The sequence below is a fragment of the Denticeps clupeoides genome, chromosome 4, assembly GCF_900700375.1.
Source record: "Denticeps clupeoides chromosome 4, fDenClu1.1, whole genome shotgun sequence".
Taxonomy (NCBI): domain Eukaryota; kingdom Metazoa; phylum Chordata; class Actinopteri; order Clupeiformes; family Denticipitidae; genus Denticeps; species Denticeps clupeoides.
The window spans coordinates 17,719,262-17,744,308 of NC_041710.1; the positions used below are offsets into that span (position 1 = coordinate 17,719,262).

At 42.0% G+C, this 25,047-nt stretch overlaps 2 protein-coding genes across 5 annotated transcripts; one reads left to right on the forward strand and one right to left on the reverse strand.

Annotated features, from left to right (window-relative positions):
* Positions 1 to 17: 17 nt before the first annotated feature.
* Positions 18 to 3,979, reverse strand: buc (bucky ball). Its single transcript, XM_028975734.1, has 7 exons — positions 3,953 to 3,979; positions 2,837 to 2,846; positions 2,605 to 2,763; positions 1,015 to 2,517; positions 835 to 945; positions 633 to 746; positions 18 to 531 (listed from the first exon to the last, which is right to left on the reverse strand). Exons 1-7 carry the CDS (start codon positions 3,977 to 3,979, stop codon positions 500 to 502), a joined length of 1,956 nt encoding a protein of 651 aa, XP_028831567.1. The 3' UTR covers positions 18 to 499.
* Positions 3,711 to 18,468, forward strand: rnf31 (ring finger protein 31). 4 transcript variants are annotated; one of them, XM_028978406.1, is made up of 24 exons: positions 3,711 to 4,007; positions 4,177 to 4,377; positions 4,480 to 4,626; positions 4,724 to 4,879; positions 5,105 to 5,161; positions 5,244 to 5,361; positions 5,552 to 5,695; positions 5,868 to 6,027; positions 6,572 to 6,726; positions 8,338 to 8,480; positions 8,978 to 9,214; positions 9,626 to 9,943; positions 10,201 to 10,386; positions 11,064 to 11,270; positions 11,440 to 11,613; positions 13,492 to 13,590; positions 13,748 to 13,837; positions 14,131 to 14,245; positions 14,557 to 14,669; positions 14,952 to 15,062; positions 15,666 to 15,714; positions 16,039 to 16,135; positions 17,439 to 17,604; positions 17,703 to 18,468. In XM_028978406.1, exons 2-24 carry the CDS (start codon positions 4,180 to 4,182, stop codon positions 17,751 to 17,753), a joined length of 3,291 nt encoding a protein of 1,096 aa, XP_028834239.1. In that variant the 5' UTR covers positions 3,711 to 4,007; positions 4,177 to 4,179; the 3' UTR covers positions 17,754 to 18,468. The 4 variants fall into 4 exon arrangements, 3 of the variants coding, with proteins under 3 accessions (XP_028834239.1, XP_028834240.1, XP_028834241.1); XM_028978407.1 differs by having other exon boundaries at positions 9,032 to 9,214; XM_028978408.1 differs by lacking the exon at positions 5,552 to 5,695.
* Positions 18,469 to 25,047: the final 6,579 nt, after the last annotated feature.

The window sequence follows — 25,047 nt, forward strand, 5'->3', positions numbered from 1 at the left end:
GTTTTAAAAGTCTGCACAATCATAAAAACAAGACATGTGGACGTAACTTGGCCAGAGAAAGTCCTACATGTTCCTTTGGTTTCAGCTTCTTTTCGCTGCATGTCCAGTGCCCAACACTTAGACATGCCCTGGGATCTGCTACAGTCAGCAATGCACTTTGACAATGCTAAAGACCAGAGCCCATCCTGGCCTGGGGTTTGACCTACACCTCCCAGATCAAGCCAGATGCCAGCACAAGCTCTGCAGGCATTCCTCAAAACGCCACCAAGTGATAGCAGTCCCAGGTCCTGGTTAAGATGGATGCACAGCATCCAAATAATTATTTTTAAGCACTGGAAATGCAGACATGTGTGACAAACTGTGCAGTCACCACCCAAGTTACAACTGAATATGAGTGTTCATTAATTATGTGCTTTGTGTGCATTCCTTAGTGCTGAGTGCTTTATCGATCATTTTAAGTAATGCAATTAAGCATTAGGGCAGTGCAAATTAGTATACATTAGTATCTTGTGCCTCTCTTCTTTGTGGATCCTGACAAAACAAAGCCAAAATGTTTACATGTTCCATTAAATAGGATATTTAAAAAAAAAAAAAAAAAAAAAAAAAAAAAAAAAAAAAACACCATGCATTACCTCGTCCCCTCTGGAAGTGGAAGAAGTCGGCTTCTTCATAGTCATCATACTCTTTCCTTCTAGGCTTCTGCTGCAAAAACTTCTTGCAGGATGCCCTTCTGTGCATGGGTCTCCCTACGTCAGATTAGAGGAAGCAGAAATAGGCAGCAATTCAGCACAATTCCCAGAAACCGTCATTTGGATAACATGCAGGCGAAACTACCTTGTTCTTGGTTGCCATTAACAGGCTTCCGTGGCTTTGGTCTGTGTTTTCCCTCACAGCCTCCCCAGCTCTCCAGGTTTGATGCCACAGTTCTCTCACTCCACTGCTTTTCTAAGTGTACCACAGAAAGAATCATGGCAATTACTTTCATTAACAAAGTCTATATTAAAATGCACTTACCAGAATGAGGTTTGGATGGGGCATTCCTTTGACTTCTGCCCTTGTTCTTGTCTCCTCTGGCCATTGCTTTGTGTCCACAGCACTCTGGTCCTTGTTCCTGCTCAACCAAGTCCACGATCCCAAACTGGTCTTTACAGTAATCTCTTTTAAGGCCATATTTTAACGATCGATCAAACGACACCAACGTACGAATCTTACTTGAAGCACCCAATTCAGCGCCATACTCTTCATTAAAATGCTCAGTGTTTTCCAGTTCTTCTGCCACTGGATGTGAACGTGAAAACTCCCTGCATGCTCGCTCTTCACTCTGATCAACCAGACTCATCCCACAAGACACACAGTTCTGACAAACTGCACAGATCTCTTTCCCAACATGGCCATTTGGTTCCTCTTTACGGCCAGGAAAGCACAAATTACTCGTTTCTTGAGCCATGCTCCGCCCTCCCACATATATGTGTCCAGACATGTGGTCAAGGTCCTCGACATCAGTTGAGAAAACCTCTTCTCTGGAGGAGAGCTCATCTATGGACAGGCTGAGAACACTTTGTCGCTCTAGCTCCACTTGAGGATAGTAACTATAGAAGGGACTCCCAAAAGAGGACAGACGAGGAACCAGGTTTGACATGGTGTCTGAATACCACAGTAATTCAGTCTCTTTCTCTAGGAGGCCAGTTGTTGCTTTATTACATGGGAGGCGAAGGATGCGATAGGGTAGGTCTTCCACATCTGCGGTCACTTCAGTCAGAGATGAATTCCCCAATTCATTCCCCAGTGTTCCACCTGGACCATCAAATGAACTGCAGGTTGCTTGTGTGTCACGAGTGTGGGTCACAACGTCAGATTCATAGACTCCAGAGTCTGGGTCAGGAGGCTTTCCAGTTTTATCAGCACAGTGACTGCCTACATTATCTACAGCAGGTTTCAGGTCCTTGGCTCCAACCAAGCACACTTTTTCTGACACAGCTTTCTTCTCAGTTAAGCAGTCATCACGGAAAGAAGACCAGTCAAAGCGACCTTGAGCAGACATTATAGGGGGTACTGCTGGTGAAGACTCTGTGAAGGTTGACTGCAGGTTTGCAGGAGCATCAAGAGTCTCATTAGCAAAGTGGAGGGTCCGAGGAAGAGACAACTCCCCAAGACTGTTCAATGTACCAAGCTTCTCTTCCTCCATAGAGCATCCAGTTTGTGTTGGAGGCGACCGTTCACAGCTCAGCCCAGTCAGTTCCTCTGGCTTTTCAGAGGTCTTCAGATTGTCTAAACGGTCAGTGAGCATGCCGATCATATCGCTTGGATCTGTCTGAGCCTCAGAACAGGACGTTTCCCGCCGCACGCTGCACTGCTCCAGTTGGCTGCGGAAACAAATGTCAGAGACTGCAGTAGTTGGGAAGTGAGGCGTACCGATTCTTCTGTAATCGATCGGCTGTATGGGCGCATGTGGGACCACATAACCAGGGAGCTGCATATATTGATATGCAGTCATAAATGGACGTCCAAAGGGCAAAGCTGTTCCAAATAACAATACGTTAAAAACATAAAAAAAAATCACAGCCACCATAAGAACATGCCGAGTTTTAAGAAGCTATAAGTTACCTGACCCTGGAAAACCACAGTGGCCATATGGAGACATGTTCCACTGATACATGTAATAAGGTTGACTAGGTGGCTGAACGTAGAAAAAAGGTCTTGTGTGATTGACTGCATGTTGGTGAGGTTGCCCAACTCCCAGAGAGTGTGAAGGACTGCTAATGTCTGAACAAAAGGAGTCACAAATTAATACTACACACAGTAAAAGTTAATACATTACAAACATGAGAGACATTACCTTCCATTTTCTGTAAAAACAGACAGACGTTACACAGGATACTATACACCGCAATTCTGTGTTTTGGAGGGGAAAGCGTTCGATTGTTATAAATTCACACAGGCTTTACAACGCAGTTGTTCAGCGCAGAAACCGAGCCAGCTCACCGTTACCGTGAACGTGATTAGATAACCGTGGACGTGGGGGGGGAAACGTGCACTAAACGAGAGCAACACAAAGCTCTGACGCGTCCGTGTCGTCGGCCTCCATTTATGGTCGCGATGCACGTCAACAGTAATCAGCTGAAGGCGTCCACGTGTGTTGGGTTCGGGTTCGCGTACGAGTTTAATTTTGCCTTCCACGCTGCGTCCGACTGTGACCGAACCCCGTTCATTAGACTATGTGTATAGTTCAATTAAGCTGTGTATTGAACACGTTAATGTGCAATAGTGAGTTTTAAATGTTGTGGGTATACAAACAAACAGTTGCGTACTGATACAATGCGATATTAATGCTCATGTTCATGAAAATTGAAAAAAAAAATGCGATCGATTTGACTTAAACGTATAAATTATATTTATCTGGCCAGATAAAAAATAAATAAATAATTGGTTTTAGCAAACACATACCTAATTAATTATATGTATAGGTGATGTTCAATGAATCAGTCGTACAAACTGGTGTGATATTTTATTTTAAAGCTAAATCTGTTTTGGGCATCTTGAAGTGTAGTCGTCAAAATAATAAGTCCAGAAGTATACCATTGCGTTTGGAGGAAATTGTGTTTGTTTAACTCTCAAGTAATGAGTTTGTTCCTGGAGTGACGCACGCTTGGCGAACTGCGTTAAAACGGTCAAATCTGCCCCGGAACCACGTGATCCCCGCGTCATGCCACCGATGCGGCACTTCCGCTCGTGTCCGCGGGCGCCCCCACGCACCCCGTGGTTTCGCGTGGACCCTGAACTGTTTGTTGACAAGCTGTTCGTCTCGCCATACGTGCAAACAACGTGATTCTGGTGAGATTCAGAACGCTGTCAAGACGACGGTGGGCTTGTCGCGACTTACCGGCAATGTTGTGGTGTAGCTAAAACAGCGTCGCTAGCTTTAGCTGGCTGCTAACTCGGGTTTTGACAGCACCTTGGCCACATCAGTGTACCCATTCATTCCGACCACAACGACAAGAAATATCAAGGTAGGCAATTGCGCTGCATATCATTTGTTAGATGATCTAAATCTCAGATTTAATGGGTTTTGGTACCATTCCAAAACCCATTAAACCCATTTGGCTCATTTACCTTGATCTCCAGTTTCTGGTGAACCTATGGTGTCAGAATGTGCTCTTCTGTTATTTCTCTCCGAAGGCCATGGCAACCCTCATGGCCCAGTTGGAAGAGGTGCGAAGTCGAGCAGAAATGAGTCTGTCTTCCTCCAGCTCAGCACAGGAGGTCAGGACTGGGGTGACCGCTATGGCCAACCTGGCATTGCCACTTTCTTCCAAATACTGTCACATTGCTGCTGAAAACATGGTGAAGGAAAACAGCACTGGCAACAACCGGAAAGAGGTACAGTCAGGAGTATATGTAATCTCCTGTTCTGTTGTCTGCCCTTCCTCCCCCTTGTCCCCTGCCAGCCTGTCCTATTATTTTTAATTTTTGACTTGGTAGACCATAGGTTCTATGCAGAGACTGTCCACAGCTCTTAACATCCTTGAGAAGTATGGCTCAAACCTCACCAATTCCAACCGACCCAAATATTGGCGAACTGTGAAGCACAACAACCCTGTTTTCAGAGCCACTGTGGATTCTATCCAGGTAGTGGTTCAACGAAGATCCTCCTGCATCTTAGGTTATAAATGTGAGCTTTGTTCTGTGGAGAAAGTGTAATTATGAGTAATTATGCTTTTTTCAGGGTGGCAGGGCAGTGCTGTGTCTCTATGGTTACACCAATCAGCAGGCAGATGGCCTCAGCTTCCCTGAAGAGGTCCAGGAGCCGGATGTTGAGAAGGTGGCCTCAATAACACTAGAGGTTATGAGTCTGCGGATGGAGCTGGACATGCTCATTCAAGTACATAGCCACCCAATTTCTTTTGAAACTGTATAGCATGAAATTATTGTATCACAGCATTTTATTAAATTGAATTGGTCTTACCCTTTGCTTGCTTTATGACATTCAGTACATGTGACATTCAGAAATATGCTTTTAGTCTGTAATTTCTTATACCAATGCATTATTGCTGAAAATGTGACATGGGTTGTCCTGCAGGGAGATAATTGTTCTTTTTTTCCACAGGGAAGTCATCCCCACCCTGAGTTTTTTGAGCGACTTATATCATCATTAAGTCCGCAGGTAGTATTTTCTGCTTATTGCATGTACTTTATCTGGCTTTCTTGACAGAAAAGAAAGACATTCTGTTTTTTCCCCCCCACAGGAGGAGGAATCAAATGCTGTGCCTTTTACCACTTCCGAGAGAGCCTGGGAGAAGGAGCCCCAGTCTCTTTCAAATCCTAAATCACTCTCCACTACCTTGGCCTCCAACAAACCTGCCGGTAAGGAGTGAGTTTTCAGAACAGGTAGTGTGTTGTGTTGTGCTGTATGTCAGTTCCTTTTTGTTTTATCTTGGCTCAGTCTTGGCTTCCTACTTTGTCCCTATTTTCAGAGTTCTCGCAGTAACCACTTTGTCTGCTTCCTTTTTTCTGCTTCCTCTCTCCTTTCTCTGTCCTGCCGTTTCTGGTGCAGGCTGTAGTCTCTGTGCTGCTACTGCCACACTCTTGTGTATTCCCTGTGGCTCTTTTCGCTTTTGTGATTCATGTGATGTAGCCTTCCATCGGCATCCAAGCAGAGCCACCCATAAACGGGATCCTTTGTCTGCTCAGAGGCTGGGTGAGCTCTCCAATGGCAACAATAGATCTACAGTGGCAACGCTCAACACTGTGTGCTCCATGAACTTTACTATATACAGACCTCCAGTAAATTTTGCAGGATCATACAGAAGTCTGAATTTAAATGTCTTATTGATAAAACTTTTTGATTAACTTTTTTTTTTTCTCTATAGACAATTGCACCATCTGTGGCATATTCCCAGTTTCAGCCCAGTGTCCGGTTTGTGTTCAGAGATTATGCTCAGAATGTGACCGACTCTACCACTCGCATCCCGCACGCGCCAATCACAGTCGGATTTCGGTAGCCTCTACCATACCTGCAAAGTCAATAAGGTGAGACTGCACAATGCCACACACAATGTCACATAGTCTTACTCTCCAACTCCATTGTTGTCACAGCACAAATGTTATTGTGCTTTTTTCACATCAGAATTGCCTACCTTTATTTATTTATTTATTCACATTAACTGTTTTATTGTTTCTATTCCAAGACTATTTGCATACTTGTATAGTGAATCTTATATTATACAGTCGACATTGTGTCTGTGCTATTGTTTTTTTGCTGCTCTTATCTTGTACTGTCCACTTCCAGCCATGTAAATTTCCTACTTGTGGGACTAATAATGTGTCTTAACTTAACTATAAGCAAAGGACTACCACAACTAACTGATGAACACTTTTTAGATGTGATTTTAGTATTTTAGTATTTTGCTCAAAGAGAATTGTACCTAGTTTATATGGTTTCAACTGCACATGAAGAATTGCAACCATAATTTTTGATTCTTCTAAACACTGAAGCAAAATACCAAGTTATTAGGAATATCATTTTCATTTAAATGTTATGCCATTAATCCAGTGTTTATTTTCATTTTTCTAGTGCTTCTTTGTCATCTTGGCAGTGTGTCCACTGCACCACTGTGAACAGGATGCAGGATGTTCTGTGTGGAACCTGTGAACGTCCCCGTTTAGCATCTGCTGCACCTTCTTCAGCTACTCCTCACGAAGAGCCACCACAATCGTCAATCATCTCAGGTCAGTTTTACACATTAGTACCATGATTCCAGTCTGTTCCTGCCTCTGAATATTTGTTCTAGTAAAGGCTCTTCTTCCATTCCATGTTTTCAATCAGCTTCTGATCCCTTTATGAACACGATGTCTCAGCATTATTGTTTCATCATTATGTCAGAAGATAATGATCCTTAATGAGCCTTGGTCTAGACTCTTGGCTAGTTGAGGTTGTAGTTTTGGACACATAGGTTTCTCTTACTTCCACCTAAGCAGATGTGAATGAATGTATTTACAGAACTCTTGTTAGTCTAGGGAATGGTTTCTTCTTCCAGTCTAATCTAAGACTAAATTATCATGCTGACCAGACATATAGTTATTTGCAAGGAGAGCCTGCCACAGGCAGACTGCATGACTAAATACATTCTTCCCCTGGAATCTTGAACAGTTGTAGTATAGCAGTATGTTAATTTCCATGATTGTTTCTCCATGAAATATGCTGTCCTACCAGAATATAAATGGTTTTGGATGCCCTTTACCTTTAACTACAACATTAATTCACTATTACCTCGTTTATATACATTTACACTGCTCCAAAAAATAAAGGGAACACTTAAACACCATGTAACTCCAAGTCAATAACACCTCTGTGAAATCAAAACAATATAGGCAATAAGCAAGATGTCCCCAATAAAGGCGTGGTTCTGCAGTTGGTGACCACAGACCACTTCTCAGTTCCTATACTTTCTGGCTGATGTTTTGGTCACTTTTGAATGCTGGTGGTGCTTTCACTCTACTGAGTTAAAGCACTGAGTCTACAACCCACACAAGTGGCTCAGGTAGTGCAGCTCATCCAGGATGGCACATCAATGCGAGCTGTAGACAGGAGGTTTGCTGTGCCTGTTAGCATAGTGTCCATAGCATGGAGGTGCTACCAGGAGACAGGCCAGTGCATCAGGAGACGTGGAGGAGGCCGTAGGAGGGCAACAAGGACCTCTACCCCCTGCCTTTGTGCAAGGTGGAACAGGAGGAGCACTGCCAGAGCCCTGCAAAATGGCCTCAATCCACAAATGTGAATGTGACTGCTCAAATGGTCAGAAACAGACTCCTTGAGGGTGGTGTGGTGGCCTGACGTCCACAGGTGGCGGTTGTGCTTTCAGCCCAACACCGTACAGCATGTTTGGCATTTGCCAGAGAACACCAATTTTGCCAAAGTCACTACTGGCACCCTGTGCTCTTCACAGATGAAAGCAGGTTCACACTGAGCCCATGTGAAAGATGGGAGTCTGGAGACTCTGTTTGGCAGTGGTACAGTAATGGTGTGGGGTGGCATTTCTTTGGGGGGGCCGCACAGCCCTCCATGTGCCCGTCAGAGGTAGCCTGACTGCCACTGCCTCCATGCAGCCCGTTGTGGGGAGGCACTGAGGCTATGCGTAGGGGACATTCAACCATGTAAAAAAGTATTTCATAAGAATAGTTCATTCATTCAGATCTAGGATGTCTTATTTTTGTGTTGCCTTTATTTTTTTTAGCAGTGTATGTAGTTTGTTTTTAAAAAAGTAAATCCAATGTAAGCAAGTTCTGAAAAAATGCTGTCATGTCATTAGCCCAAGGTGGTCATGACTTTGTCTCTTGCAGAATGGCAGTGTAAGAGCTGCACAGTGGTGAATTCAGCCAGCAGTGTGCTGTGTGAGGTGTGTGAGCGTCCCCGTCTAGCCACACGCCCCCCGGTCACACCCTCGCGACCTGCCGCTCCCGTGCTGGGACAAAGAGACAGCCAGGTAAATGAAAGTTCTGCAACTGTTGAGATGGCTGGTGAACAGGTATGGAGATGTAATAGTTAATTGCCAGTCTGTTGTATGAAAACCATTGACACTATTTTTAGGAAGGCCAATAAGGATTAAAAACCTGCAAGATTTTTCCCCAGGCAGCCAGTGGCTGTTTTGTTGTCTGCCAGACACCCAAACTCATTAGACCCACACTGAGAGGTTGTAACTTCGAGGATTTTTCTGCATCCCCTAGCAGTACTCTAACCCTATGGCCAATAAATGTGCTGTCACCAGGAAGTGTTGTAAACAAGTGGTTTTTTTTTTTTGGTTTGTTTTCTTTTCTCTGAAGTCACTGAATGGTATAACATTGAGGTACAAATAAAATCATGTTCACTGTATGCTGACCTAAATAAAGTCTTGCCAATGTGCCATCTGCGTGACCACAGACTTCCTTTAGGAAATCTCACAGTGCCGTTAATTTCGTTCTCTCTCACCATGCTCTGTTGCAGTGGGTGTGTCAGTTTTGCACTTATGTCAACCACACTCCATCCTCTGTCTGTGAGATTTGTGACCTCACCAGAGCTGAGCCTGGCCCACCACCAACAAGCCTCAAAACGCCTTCACCCATCAAAGAGGTCTCAACACCTTTGTCTGACAAGCCAAAGGCCACACACACTGACGACCTGGATTTGAAGAGACAGAAGTTGATGAAGGAGGAGGGGCTTAAGTTGATCCAACTGATTCGGGTGGGTTTAATTTTGTTTGTGCATGGACTTGTTTCTGTTACAAAAACCCTAAAAATGTTGAGAAATTTTGCAAACATGCAAAATCTTTCATCAAGGAGTTCCAGCAATTATGATTAACCAGTTATTTGTTTTGTTTTTAGGATTCTTTGCTATACTTGGGATACTACACAATACATTTAATAGTGGTATATATTCAGAAAACAAAAATAACATTCTGTATTCTGTCCATGTAACATTTTGCAATTCTGTTGATATGTGCATTCAGTCCATCACAGGTTTTGTAAGGGTAACATTTGCAGTTTTTCATTTGCTTAAGAGTGCTTTTGATTACCTACATGTCATCAATACATGTCAATAAGTTGCTGTTATGTTACTATCTTAAAATACCATGTCTTTTTTCTTCCTTCACAGGAGGGAGAGAAGAATGGTGTGAGTCCTGAGGAGGTCTACGCAGGCATCCATGTCACAGGCAACAGGAATGCCCTACCTTGTGATTGGCTGAAGACTGAACTGCCTGCTCTTCTGGATGAGATCTGCTTGAGAGCTGCCTCTTCTCCACATGGGCCTAAGGTCCATTGCTTGGAAGGCAGCTTGGAATATGGAGGCCAGGAGGCACAAAAGAGTGGGGGGGTGCATCTGTCTAGGGCTGAGGCCAAACAGGCCTGGCTCACAGCAGGGGGCAACAGTGAGAAGGCAGTGATACAGGCGCTTAGAGACAGACAGGCAAAGGTGAGGTTTGAGACTACTGGCGAGATTTTTTTCTTCCTTGTGCAAGAGAGCTTATATGCACACAGCTATGTCCCACAATTAACCCTATTAAATTTTATATATATATATATATATAATGTATGTATGTATGTATGTATGTATGTATGTATATGTATATATATTTATTTTAATATAATATCTGTCTTGATTTCGGGCTTTAGCATGTATAAGTGCATGCAATATACATTTTTTTTGAGCATCTGCTCTCCATGTAATAGGTGAAGGAGTTGAGTGTCCTCGGTTTCACTGATTCAGCCCGTTGTGGGGAGGCACTGAGGCAGGGCGGAGGGGAAGTGAGGGGAGCCCTTGCCCTCCTGCAGCGTCCCCTTTTGGAACCTTTCCACCAGCGTATGTGGAGTGACCAACCTGAGCCCCCAATCGACATCCACCATCCTGACAAACAGGTAAATGAAGCAGACCACAAAGAGCAGCATTAGGTTCTACCTTGTATAAAGCATTAGAATGAACATTGATTTTGTTAAGTGTTATGGTGATTAAAGCAGCGTAGCAATGTTGCAAAATGGTATGCTTTCTTCAAAAATAAGAAATAGTTTTTAGCCTTAATTTATTAGTATTAACAAATCGAATAGCTATTTGTGCACTACGACTTAATGTCTTTTTTTTTTTTTTTTTTTTTTAATAAGTGAATGTTTCAGGAAGGAAATCCACTTTAATGGATCTATTAAAGTCTCTTTTGATAAATGAGTAGATAAATTTATCACTGTCTATTAAAGAGTATTTAACCATTTTCTGATAAACGTGTAAATCACTATACAAAGACGACTGGCGTCAACTCATTAAGATTCTGATATCCACTGTAGACATTGAAAAAGTCCCTAGGTCTGTCCTTTAATAAACCATGGCAGTTTGCCTGCCTCCTGTTGACCCAATTTGCTTCTCTAGTGGGTAATTGTTCCGTAGAGCAGAGTAGTAATTATCTATAATGATTCCCTCCCCACATAAACACAATGAACAGTAATAACAGCAATTTTCTGGCCTCATAAATTAAGCTCTTCTGTGTTATGTGAATTTTATTTCTTATCATTTTATCTGTTTCTCCTTGGTCTCCCTTTCTCTCCAGCGACTTTGTCGCAGGCTACTGGCAGTGTATGACTTGCCCAGCTGGGGCCGCAGTGAGCTGGCCCTATCCCTTCTACAGGACCCCACTGCCCCCTACACCCTGGAGGACGTGGTGCAGGCTGTCCGCGAGTCACATGACCGTGACTTCATCCGCCGTGTGCTCGCCAAAGAGTGCCCCATCTGCCTGTCCGTCTTTCCCCACAGCAAGGTATTCATCCGAAGGAGAGTGAGGGATGCTTGGAACTTGTGTGTAATGTGCTGCAGCACTCACTTTTTTTACAGTCTTTATACTGTGCATCAAAAACCTGAGCTAATCTCAAGAGTTTTGTACATCTTACAATCTACTTTTTTTATTTTCTTCAACCTCTGTCAATCAGATGCAGTCTCTGACCTCCTGCCAGTGTTCGGTGTGCTGTGACTGTTTCCAGCAGCATTTTACCATTGCTATAAGAGACAAGCACATCAGAGACATGGTGTGCCCTGTGTGCTGGGAGCCTGACATCAACGACCCTGAACACCTCAACAGCTACTTCTCCACTCTGGACATCCAGGTGTGTGTGTCTATGTTGTGTTGAGAGTGTGTAATTGAGGCCATATATGCATGCTGAGGCATGTGTCTGTCTGTCGGATAAGCAGGCCACTCTATGGGGAACCGTTACCAGTGTATAGCCAGCTGACTATTAATAAACACTCACTCAGTCACTTTCAGTTACGACTTAATCCACATCTGGGTCACTGGTGCCGGAGCCTTTCATGGCTGCCCACTGCTCACATTTAGGTTTCATTATATGTTTTTATAAAAGTGTGCGCATTATAAATATTAAGAGCTGAATTAACACATTTTTAGCTAAAGGAAGAGCAAAAGGAATGTAAAAGTTTCATGCTGGCAAACCCCACAGGGCAGACTGCGCAAGCTGGTATATATATACTCCCAAGATAAAATGTCCTTGTATTTTGCAATCATAAATCATACAGTGCACTCTGCCACAACTGCGTTCCTCCACAAAGCCAAGGAAGAACTTTTTTTTTCTAAACAAGAAATTTGCACATATTGAGTCTGCTCAACAAAATCTACAAATTATTTGCAAAAACAATGTTTCCTCTTTTCTCTTGGAACAGGTAGTGTTTGTCTCTGGGCATTTTTCATCTTGAAGACTTTTTCAGGTCACATCAGGCAACCTCTTCAAAGTAACATGGCCAAGAGTAGCAGCCTTAGTGGGTGCCAACGATGCCTAATCAACTTTGCCCTTGAACTTCTTTCTTGTGTCAGCTGTGCTACTTCAGAAATAACAAGAATTTGTGGGTAGGAATTTTGAGATCAGGTAGCATTTGCTCTAGGTGACGTTGGTAGTTGAAAAGTTTGAAGAAAATCATTTATCCCTCCATTATACAGGGTAGCCAGTGTAGTGGTGGTTGGCATAGCGGTGAGGAAACTGACATGTAATTGGAAGGTTGCTGGTTTGAATCCTGAACCGCCAGGGTGCCACCGAGCAAAGTACGTCCCCACACACTGCTCCCCGGGTGCCTGTCCACTTCTCACCAAGGGTGATTAGTTGAAAGCAGAGGACTCATTTCATTGTGTGCACCGTGTGCTGTGCTGCAGTGTTTCACACTGACAATCACTTCACTTTCACTTCAAATATACAGGCCTGAGACCTGGTGGATTTCAAGCACAATCACATGTTATGCACAGGATCAGAATTATTTAGGTTTCTTAAAAAGCATCATTGGTTTAAAATAATAATCTGCTCCTTATCTTATTTTCTCATATATTGTTACTCATATATGGTACAATACATACAGTATTTCATTTTAGTGCGTGCCTGTATGCATTGTGGAAAATGTGTGTGTATTTGGCAGAGTGCATCTGACTCAGTTTAGGAACATCTTCCCACTGGAATGTTTCTAATACTCTTGGTGTTAGTGGGGTCTCTCTCTTCATCCCAATCCTGACACAGCTGGTTTATTTCCAGTGCCAGCGGAATTCTGTAACCCATTCTGGCAGCCTCCTGACACGTCTCAAATAGAAAAGTTGATCAGGGACTGCATCACTGACTCTGAGATTACAAAGAAAAGAGTCTTGACAGATTCAGAAAATGGATTCAGTGTGTTTTTGCAGCTAAACTCAATTTATTAATTTCTATCGCAACGTGATTGATTCTCACAGGCTGAATTTGGTTAAGGACACATATTGTTTAACATTTTTATAATTTGCAAAACCAGTGTACTGTCTGCTTCTTTAATGATGAAATGGAGTACATCTTTAACTGTCATCACCCTGATCTCAGTGTACATGGGGAGACATGCTACATAGAGAAGCAAGCAAGAGAAACTTCAAAAGAACGTCTGAGGGGCTAAGAGAACAAACGTCAAATGGATTACCTTTTAACCACGAAAGGTAAAAGCTCTCTGTTTGTGTGTGTGTTTAGCTAAGGGATTGTCTGGAGCCAGAGGTCTACGAGCTCTTCCACAAGAAATTGACAGAGCAGGCCCTCATCAAAGATCCAAAGTTTCTGTGGTGCAGCCACGTAAGTGAAGAGGGAGCCATTTTAAAAATTGCACTGTATGCTAGGAAACGGTCTTGTTCTATAGCATGCCTAGTTGTCGCTATGTCTTCCTCCCCTTGTTTAAAACATTGTCTTCTGACTTACAGAATCTGTCTTTCTCTCTCTGCCACTCTATCAGTGTTCATATGGCTTCATCTATGATGGCGATCAGCTGAAGGTCACCTGCTTTCAGTGCAGGAACAGTTTCTGTGCCTTGTGTAAGAAGCCTGTAAGTTGAACTTTATTTACTCATTTAAAAGACACATGCAGTGAAGGGTGAGAGTAGCGTAGAGAGTCTGAACCGGTATCTGTTGATTGTTAGTCTTGCTGGATAAGGTGACTTGAGGGCATCACTTCAGATTTCACTCTTAGCCTAGTATTCCTGGCTCAGGACTCATTTTAAACAGTTCTCGGACAATGATCTCCATATTTGTCACTGTCAGGTTTCTATGCTGTGGACTGCCTGCATGGCAGGAGGAAATGAAGTCCTCTGTTTCAGTTGACTTTTCTCCCTCTCTGTAGTGGGAGTCCCAGCATGCAGGTCTCTCGTGTGAGCAGTTTCAGTTGTGGAAGAGGGAGAATGACCCAGAATACCAGAAACAAGGACTGGCAGGGTACCTGCGTGACAATGGCATCAGTGAGTCACACACAAATAAAGGCACACGTGCATATGTACATGTGCAGTATCTGGCACAATTCTGTGGATTTCAGAGCATAATTTAGACATGAATCAATCTGTTTATTTCGGTGTATATGTATATTATTATGTCCTGTGGCATATTTGGTAGCTCAGGTCTATTAAAAAAACGCAAGAAAATAGTTCAATAGCCTGTAATCATTACACTTGCTCATATAGTCATTCCGAGCAGAAAATCAATGGCAGTAACCCTCCTTTTAGCCCCTCTCCCTCTCTCTTCATTATCTGTTCCTCTCCCGCTCTGTGTTCAGCCTGTCCCAACTGCAGGTTCCAATATGCTCTGGCCAGGGGTGGCTGCATGCACTTCTGCTGCTCCCAGTGTCGATATCAGTTCTGCAGTGGCTGCAACAACCCCTTCCACACGGTCTGTCTGCAGCACTTCTCTTTTCATCCTGAATGTGTGTGTTCTTTATTGATTATACTTGATTGTGTAATAATATCGTGTGATGATCTTTTGTTTAATGCTGCAGTGGGTTTGGGGAGCGTTGTTTATCTTACAAAAACTGTTTCAGTCATTCAGGTTTTTGGTTCCTTTCCAAATTCCAAATATTCATCTTTTTCCAACCACTCTGTCTTGTTCCCCTGTCTTGGCACCACCCCCACCTCTCTCTCTCTCTCTCTCTCTCTCTCTCTCTCTCTCTCACAGACATGCTCAGTGATCCAGTGTAGTGTGACAGGTCTGCATGCCCATCACCCCAGAGACTGCCTATTCTATCTCAGAGACTGGGAACCTGCCAGACTACAAGCCCTACTGCAGGTATACACACACACACACACACACACACACACACACACACACACACAAACTAAAATAATACTCATTGTGCATTGTGTTTACATGCACACAATTACAGTAATGTTCATTCAGATATAAATCCTATATATATACACACACACGTGCGCACGCACATCACATCCTTGAGTGCAGTATCCCTCAGGACATCAGCTTTTCGGTAGCTGTGTAGAAGTCACACAGCCTCATGTGGGATTTTGCTTTAGTAAATCATTTGGCTTTAGTAACCCTAATCCCTGACCCTGGAAGCAGTTAAGGAACTGAATTTCTAACTGGAAGGCTGCGGGTTCAAATCCCAAACCACCAAGGCGCCACTGAGGTTCCCTTTAGCAAGGTTTCCCCACACACTGTTTCCTGGTGCCTTTCATGGCTGCCCTCTGCTCCCTAAGGACGATGGTTTAAATGCAGAAGACACATTTCGGGGTTTTGTACTGTATGCAGTGCATCTCAATGATCGTAATAATCACACAAATATTCTGTATGATTTTGATGGACAAAGCACCTTTAATCTGCACTATTAGACTATATGGGTGAATATTAACCTGTCCTTTTAACTGTCCTTTGCAGAAAGAAGGTGTGCCATTCAACACTGAGCCCCCTCATGGGACACAGGCCGGTAAGATATGACTGTTTCACTGTTCTCGTATTTTTTTTCTAGCTTCAGCAATTCACATATCATCTATTTACATAATTGAAGTCTAAAAAAAGTCATGTAATGTTGTTTTTCCTATTACCAACCAAAAAATAGACTCATTTTGCCTGAATTTGCTCCAGCAAGCACATACACCTACATCTCCTCAAGCGCATTTCACACTTTCTCCCACATCCTGCTATGACTTTCTTTCTTTCTTGCATGAATGTTAAAGGATTTTTTTTGCTCATGACACATACACTTGTATATTCTCAGACACATGTACATTCTGTTTGTGCTGCGTGTCAGGGCTCTGTGGTGTGATCGAACAGAAGGATGAGGGCACCCATCAGACAGACTCAGCCTGTGGAGCACAAACTCGGCCAGGCCAGGCTGGCCTCTGCGAGTGAGTGACATTCTCTATGTCTCCCTCGCTGACACATGTACAGTAATAAAAGTATTCATGCCCTCTCATGTTTTACCCTTTTATTGCTTTTATAAATGAATCATGATCATAATTTGGCTTTTTTACAAAAAATTACAAAAACAGAGGTGGGTAGTGTCGAGTTACATTTACTTGAGAAACTTTTTGAAAAGAAATTTGCTTTTTTTTTTTTTTTTTTTTACTTTTTTTTGAGTACATTTGTGATTTAGAAACTCTACTTTTACATCTACATTTACGCCATTTATCAGATGCCCTTATCCAGAGCGACTTACAATCAGTAGTTACAGGGACAGTCCCCCTGGAGCAACTTAGGCAGTACACAATGGCAGTAAGTCGGATTTGAACCTGGGTCTTCTGGTTCATAGGCGAGTGTGTTACCCACTAGGCTACTACCACCCTACTACCACTTCACTACATTGGGCAAAACTTAATACTTTTTTTAACATCACAGACATGGAATGAAAAATGGCAGCTACAACTCTCTCCAGTGCTAAAATCAAAGGTTACAGGAAAAAATAGAGGATCCCAGTCTTTCATATAGACCCATTTAGTGTTTTGTTGCATTTTGTTAAATGGTGCCATAAGATAAGTAGACGTCTATACATTTTCTGTAGAGGAAGGAATTAGTGTTATCGTTTAGCTGTTTTATTTAGTAAATCAATGCTAACACATTGGCGCTTTTGAATTTGAACCGGCATCCTTCCAATTTCTGGTCAGCTTGGCCACTACTGCCCAGCAGAGAAACCCCTTAGCAATTAACATTAATTACTACAAATTGCAATTTAAGAAGTTATCATCATTTTTTATTATTATTAGGAAATACCCAAATTACCACATTTATATATTTTCTGTCTGAATACATTGTTTCTGAAAAAATAAATGAGATATTAAAACCAAACAGTTACTCAGTACTTGAGTAGTCTTATCACAACATACTTTTGTACTCTTAATTGAGTAAAGTTTTCGGGTTACTACTTTTTACCAGACTTATTATTTTTGAGTAATGCTTGAGTAAAATTGTCGGCTACTCTATCCACCTCTGAATTACTGCTTCATTTACCATTCCAGTACTTCATATGTACATGTAGGTCAGGTTTAATTATTAATTTTATTTATTATAAAATACAAAAATCAACAATCACAGTGACTGCTGTGATCCTGTCCTCAGTGATCAGAAACTGACTGTTGAGAAATGAAGCTTGTGAATTGAGCAGGATTTGGTTAATGCATGTATCTGTACCACATACCACATTTCTTGTTGTAGGAAACACTACATTGAGTATCTGGTCAGTCTCATCAATGGACACTCCATTGACCCCTCCCCTCTCTTCAATGCCAATGAGCTGGTCCTGGCCTGTCGGAGATATCAAGTGGAGGAACCACGGAGTGAGGCAGATGATGACCGGACATACTACTCCAGACTACTAAAGGTAAATCAGCAGGGACATAATGACAGTCTATAAATGTTATTCTGATGATTTTGTCTTTTTTTTTTTTTTTTGTGTGTGTGTGTGTGTGTCTGCCACAGAAACTAATGGAACATGTGCCATTAGGTGATAAAGTTCCACGGAAGAAGTGATATATGTACCAGGAAGTTAAATTGTACTTTGAGATGTCTATACAAGATACTCTGTGTAGAAAGACATCTGACTTTTTGATAAAGTACTGCTTGTGTAAGTGTACTGTTACACTACAGCTGCTCAACAACACAATGCACCTACAAATTTAGCTCTTTTATATTTAGTCTTCAATCAACTGTCCAAAAGGAAAACAAACAAAGAGGGATTGAACCAGCTTGCTCTACATCTCTTCAACTGAGACAGGGGTTGACCATGCCAAACACTGTGTTGTGCATGCTGTGAGGTGGAAGCTTGTAAAATCTGACAAAGAGCATATGGGCTTGTTATTTATTTAGACCAGCAGTGCTTGTCAAACACACAGTTTGGGTAACTGTATTGTTCTGCAGTGCAGCATGAAATGCCATTGAAAAGTCTAGCTGGTTTTCCTTTTTGTTTTTTTTGGATACGCAGTGAAGCATATCTGACAGAATTAAGATCTCAGGCCAAGATTGGAGAACTTGGGTAGATGACCCTTTAAGGCGCATTCTGAATAATGCTGTTTGAGAGGGGCAGGCAGCCAGGGAGGCAGAAATGATTGTGTAAACTGTAAAATTCCCAGCTTCATTATCCCAGTTACATAAAACACATTGAAATCATGCTGCCTAATTGTGGTGTTTTATCACTGTATGATAAGTATTAAGGCTTTTAAAATAAACATTTTATTGTTGCACTGTCTGAAGTCTCTTTGCTCTGGTGGAAATTATTACATATAAAAGTTTACTGTTTACAGAGTTATTGAATTCATGGATAAGTTTTACATATATGATAATTATCAATAGGCAATAAGTAAAAAATAGTTGCATTCATTGCATTGTAGCAGCAACGGATTGAAACGTCAATGCCGTTTTTAGTAGGCTGTTATGCTCAGCAATGAGACTGATATGCCCTATAAAGTTTTATGGTGTAGGCTAATCTCTCACAAGAAGAACTAAACCAGATGCCTTTTTATAAAGATATATTTTGACAAATGCAAATGTCCAGAGGCAGGCAGGTTTTGCTGTTATTTCTGTGGCTCAAAAAGCAGGAGCTCTGTGGGGTTAGAATTTATGCTGTGGTTATTAGGTTTATTCTGTTTACCAAAATGCACTATTTACACTCTATATCACTTACAAACCAATTTCGTATTCTAGTGCGGCCTTGATTTACTCAGCATTGAAGCACAATATTGTATTACAGCTTGTAGACAAGAGGCTCATTGGTGTCCTATAAGGTGTAAAATGGAGTTATTATGTGGACAGTTTTATTTATTTCATTGCATTTTGGAGATTTGTTCTTTTAAATTAATGAAAAGGCGTTTGTTTATTCTAAGAAGGCTACAGATATGGGAGTAATGTAAAGTAAGACTGAGCTTTGAAAGCTCACTTAGTAGTACACTTAGTGTTTTGTAACACATAATATTGTTTTGCCTCTTTCATGAATGCATGTTAATGACTGAAATAACAAAGAAAGCAATCAAAATGTCACTTATGTCCCACGGGTTCTCACCCCTCACCCATTATGCTTATAAATCTATTTTGAAGCCATGCAGCCCAGACCTGCTGATTAGCATTCAGGTATTGGCCCAATAATTCCTTTTTTGCTGCAGGACTTGAATATCAGTTCTTACTATGTAGAATCGGAAGGTCAATTTCAGCCCTTCTGAAACATGAATTGTCATTGATCATTATTAGGTCTAGTTAAGAGTGGGAACCAAAGTTTAAAGCTATTTTCCATGAATTCACTCACATATGAGAAACACTGACTAGAATGATGCATGATGTGACATAAAGAATGAGGACACGGGACAGATGTGCATCATGAATGCAAGTGAAGCACCACAGCCATGGCATTGAGGACCTTGTCATGAAGGCACAACAGTGATCAGTCTTGTTTTGAAGAGTGCTCACATTTTTCTCCTCCACATTCAGCCAGCATCCAAGACCAAATACAGAAAAGAGAAGGATCAATAAAATCTTGGCTTATCTGAGAATGTGATTAGGAGCTGTGGTGTAAACAGCTATTTAAATGCTGAACTCCTTTTTTGCGCCCAGGCCTGACATGGTGGGTAATCCCATTAGACAGTTGGCTGAATTCAAGCCCAGGTTTTGACAGGTGCTGTCTTCAGTGCGCATTCAACGCCTCCAGGCAAAACTTTCTTCTTCTAAAGAAAAGACATGTCGCTTGCGTCTCTGCAGGGTCATTTACTTAATTACAGTCAGTGAGTCTGGAGACTCTGTAACAGCCCTCTGATTCTCTGGCTTCTCTCAGGAACAAGAAGCTCTGAGTGTTTCTGGCAAAATGATTCTGGGCCCTTTATCCAGTTAGCAGCGCTAATTTCCAGTTCGTTTTGCAGAGTAGGTCTTAGGGAAGGATGATCGGACAGATGGGGCTCGTGACCTGGGGAAATGATTTGCTGGATCTGCTCACACATTTACAAGCCCCACCCAGCCCCCTTCCTTGCCAGTAGGATTAATATCTTCTCAAGCAGATGAGTTCTGAGACTGGGAGATGTTGGCATGACTGTTCCTTTGAAGCCCAAAACCTAGTGATTAGTCGAATAACTACGCTGACTACTAACATGTTAGCACTGCAAATGTCACATGTACCCTACCTATGAGTTAATGAGAACGTTGCCAGGTTTGTAACACTTTAACCATCAGTCAATCTCCCCAAAATAAGGTTCGCTGACCGAATTTAAGCAGGCAACTTAACTTTGTGTTTATCCTGTGCCTCCTTTGATGGTGTGACAAGGCTGTCCTCTGTTCATGGGCTGAATACATCAAAGGGTGTTGTCCACACATGCCTAGATTTTGGAGATTCCTCCCTTGTGGGGCAGTGGTGGCCTAGTGGTTAAGGAAGCGGCCCCGTAATCAGAAGGTTGCTGGTTCGAATCCCGATCTGCCAAGTTACCACTGAGGTGCCACTGAGCAAAGCACCGTCCCCACACACTGCTCCCTGGGCGCCTGTCATGGCTGCCCACTGCTCACTCAGGGTGATGGGTTAAATGCAGAGGACAAATTTCACTGTGTGCACTGTGTGCTGTGTATCACGTGTGACAATCACCTAAAATTATACTGTCTGCCATATGCATCATGAGCTGTCCCAATCATATTTTGAACTATGGCATATATGTTGGTCTGAAAGGAATCCAATGGGTAGATTCTACGTGGGCAGGTAAAATAACTAATTTAAAAGTCTTTAAATCCCTGCCCACTTACATCTGATTACTTAATGCTACACCTCTGCAGACAATGTGTATACATATACAGCACAATTTTCCTTCTTTGCTTCATTTGGATGCTTGCATGCTGTATATCATAGCATAAAGATAAACTATGAAAGACCAGGCAGCACAGACAAATCAAATCAAGGTGCTTTGTCATAAAAGGAGGCAGAATGACAGCTAAATCCTGAAATGTCTGAATGTATTAACATGAATATTAAATATACTGTAGTGATCACCTAGCGGAATGAAGGAGGATGCAAGCATATGACCCACCAACAAAGGGTTTTAATACATTAATTAAGAGTAAAAAATGAATGACAGAAGAAGGACACGGCCCAGCAAGGAAAATTTTATACTAATAATCACAGATGAACATAATCAGCTGATCAGATAGCATAAGACAAGGCAACCATTAAACTCTTTTCAGGAGAACATGGGAACCGAGCACTAGCAAATGTCCAGAATCTGACATCTACACTTATTTTCAAATCTGCAGACACTTTATTCTGCAAATTATCCAGAAATGGCCCAATGATGCACTATTAAATAACTGCCACTGAATTCTTTAAAAGCTTGTACTTTAAACAGTCACACAGTAAGTGACTCACAATAAAATATATTTTCAATTGTAGGTTTATTTGAAACACGAGAGATAAAACAATAATAAAACAATACATTTCAAAATATTTATAAATTAATTTGCAATTTCATGAATGAAATAAGTGTTTGATCTCCTGTCTGATCCCCAAGATTTCTGGCTCCTTGGCTCCATGGTCAACAAAAACATTTACAATCATTTACAATCAAATCTTGAGTGAGAACCTCTTCCCTAAGACAGGGCAGTGAAATTGGCTTGGGGAAGATCTGCATAAAGGAGTGGGTCAAAATCATCCATGAGATATGTGCAAAGATTGTGCCAACCACAAGAAATGTCTAACCTCTGTGGTTGCCACCAAAGGTTTTGCCACCAAGTAGTAAAGCACGTTTTGCAAAAGATATCAAATGCTAACATTGAAATGAACCTAATATTGAAATTAAAGCCATTTCTTTGTTAGTGGGCAGCAGGGGATCAAATAATTATTTCCCCCACTGTACATATAAGCCATCATCTTAGGTTGGTATCACTTAGCGAGCTGCTTTTTAAAATGCTCTGCATCTCCTCTTTGACCTTCATTAACTTACATTTACATTTACATTTACGGCATTTGGCAGACGCCCTTATCCAGAGCGACTTACAACGTGCTTTCAAGTTACCATCGATGAAGAGATCAATTCCGGTTCACCAGGACCCCAACTATGAATACATCTATTTAATTCACTCTGTTGTAGATTCTGTACACAAAGTTCGACAACAAGAAAATTACAATTTAATCTAAATATTCTTTAAAGAGGAAGGTCTTGAGCTGTCGTTTGAAGGTGCTCAGTGACTGAGCTGTTCTGACCTCGAGGGGAAGTTCATTCCACCACCGAGGGGCCAAGACGGAGAAGAGTCTAGATGAATGTTTTCCTTTTACCTTCAGAGATGGAGGGACCAGGCGAGCAGTACTGGAGGCTCGGAGTAAACGAGGTGCAGTGCGGGGTGTAATAAGGGCTGTGAGGTAGGATGGTGCTGCTCCATGTTTGGCTTTGTAGGCCAGCATCAGTATTTTGAACCTGATGCGTGCAGCTACTGGGAGCCAGTGAAGGGAACGTAGCAGAGGGGTGGTATGGGAGAATTTGGGAAGGTTGAAGATCAGTCGTGCTGCTGCATTTTGTATGAGTTGAAGAGGTCGGATGGTACATAGTAACTTGCATGATCAGATAGTACTGCAAAGCAGACGTAACAGAGGGATGCTGAATATCTGACTGTATCAAGATAGACTGGCACCACCAGACAAATTAAACATTTTAAATATAATTTTATTTAAACATTGATGATATAATCCCACTACATATTCATCCTTGAAACCTGTTATCAAATAGCATTTGAAATCTATTGTTTGCTTTTGTGAGTATATTTTTCTTTAAATGGTTAGTCCTTTACACCAGATAAATTTGACATAATTTACATAAATAAACAGTACTATGTAAAGATTTTTTTGAGAAGGTGTGGGGGGAAAAATGCTCTGATTCTTCATTTATAGTCTGAAACGTTAAAGGTCCTCCTTCTGACAGGAAGGAACAACGTCATGTTTTGTCATTTAAATGCATCTCATCACACTCCTATCAGTTTTCAGCTGCAGTATATTCAGCACATACACTTCTCATCAATAAAGCAGTAGGGAGAAATCTTTGCACCCTCTCCTAAATCCAAAATCAATGCACATCATGCCAGTTGCCTTTTCTTTTTAATACACCAAAAGATCAGATCAGCAATCACCGCTCAGTGCTGTGATTGTCATTGTTCTAATCTCTAACAAAGTAGAAATATTTAAATCTTCTTTGCCATCAACCTTTTCATGGGGAAAGTCGAGTCATAGAACTATACGCTTAGTTTTAATGTACAGTGACTTTAGAGCAATTTATATTTTATATAAAACATAATGAATGTTAAACAATCATCAATCATATGCACTGATTCACAGCTAATTAAGCACAGACATCATCTGATGTTAACATTTCACATATTGCTGTAATGATCAAATCAGCAGGAACACAACACCACCCTCCCTCTCTCTCCATCAATTGCTGTTAATTGCTTCCCTGAAAATATTAATCAAACATCAGTTGTGTAATATGTCAGGTAGATGTGCTCATGTTTTAACTGCTGATATTCTTGAGGTGGTAAATTGTAAAAGAAAAGTGCAATACCTCGCCAAGAAGTGAGGGAGACACATTCAATAGACATTGTAAAAAAATGCCTTTTTAATGAATGAAAACAAAGAAATACAGCTCGGTAGCCGGAAATACACTACACACATCAGATCGATACATATCAAGGGATATGAGCCACAGGGTCACTTCTAAAGTGTCCTGATCAGCCAGAACTAATAAGTGGCCCCTGTTAGTAATCAGGCCCCACCACACGTGGGTGGCACCTGGCAAAGCGTGTGTAGCCCTCATAAGTGGCATGAAGAAGTGATTTCACTAAAATGGCCAGAACTGTAATTGTGTGTGTGTTTTTACTATAAAAGGTTCTAATAAAAAGTACTTTAGCAGCGCCAGTGTGCCTGTTCAGGAAATAAATGATCTAGATTTATTATAGCATGGAGGGTGTGCAGAACTGATTTGGTAGATTTCATTGAAAGGGACGGGTGAACCTCAGAATATTTCAGAACCATCCAGGAGTTGGACCATCTGACATGGTCATTCATGAAAAGAGATGAAAACCATCAGCCCACTTTGTGCAGAACACGGCGATGCCGGTTGTGAGTGTCTGCCCCTGCTCTGTGTGGGGCGGTGTTAGGGTACGTAGCGTGCGAGTGACATTTTGCAGTGGTGATGGAAACTGTGGCAAATCGCTACTGATGCGTGACTGTCTCCCGAAATCAGGGGCTGGGATGTCTGCTGCCCTGCCTCTCCCCATCTCCTGACATAAACTCTGGGAGAGCCCCGAGGGGTCCGGTCAGCCACGCGTGCCAATCTGGCATTCCTGCCCCCCCCCCCCTCCCCCCCCCCCCCCCCCCCCCCCCAACCCCCCCCTCTTTCTGTTGCCACGGGCTGGGTTGGGGGGCAGGGGGAAGTCGTTGTTCTTTCAAATGAAAATGTATTTAAAGTGCTTTTATGAAGTGCGGTGGTGGCACACATCCAGCTGTGGGCTTGTTCAGTATCACTGAGCTGTAATTCATTCTATCGCATTGATTTTCTTTCTTTTTTTTTCAACCTGGGTGCCACTCAGGAATGCTGGAGCTTCTTCTTTACATCTGTACATGACTCCTGACTGTGAAAAAGGTATATTTAGAACAAAAATAAAATGTTTTATTTCAACAGTGTTACCACATATTTATGAAAAAACCACCACAGTGGTTTATCTATTCTATTCTATTCTATTCTATTCTACATTTACATTTACATTTACAGCATTTATCAGACGCCCTTATCCAGAGCGACTTACAATCAGTAGTTACAGG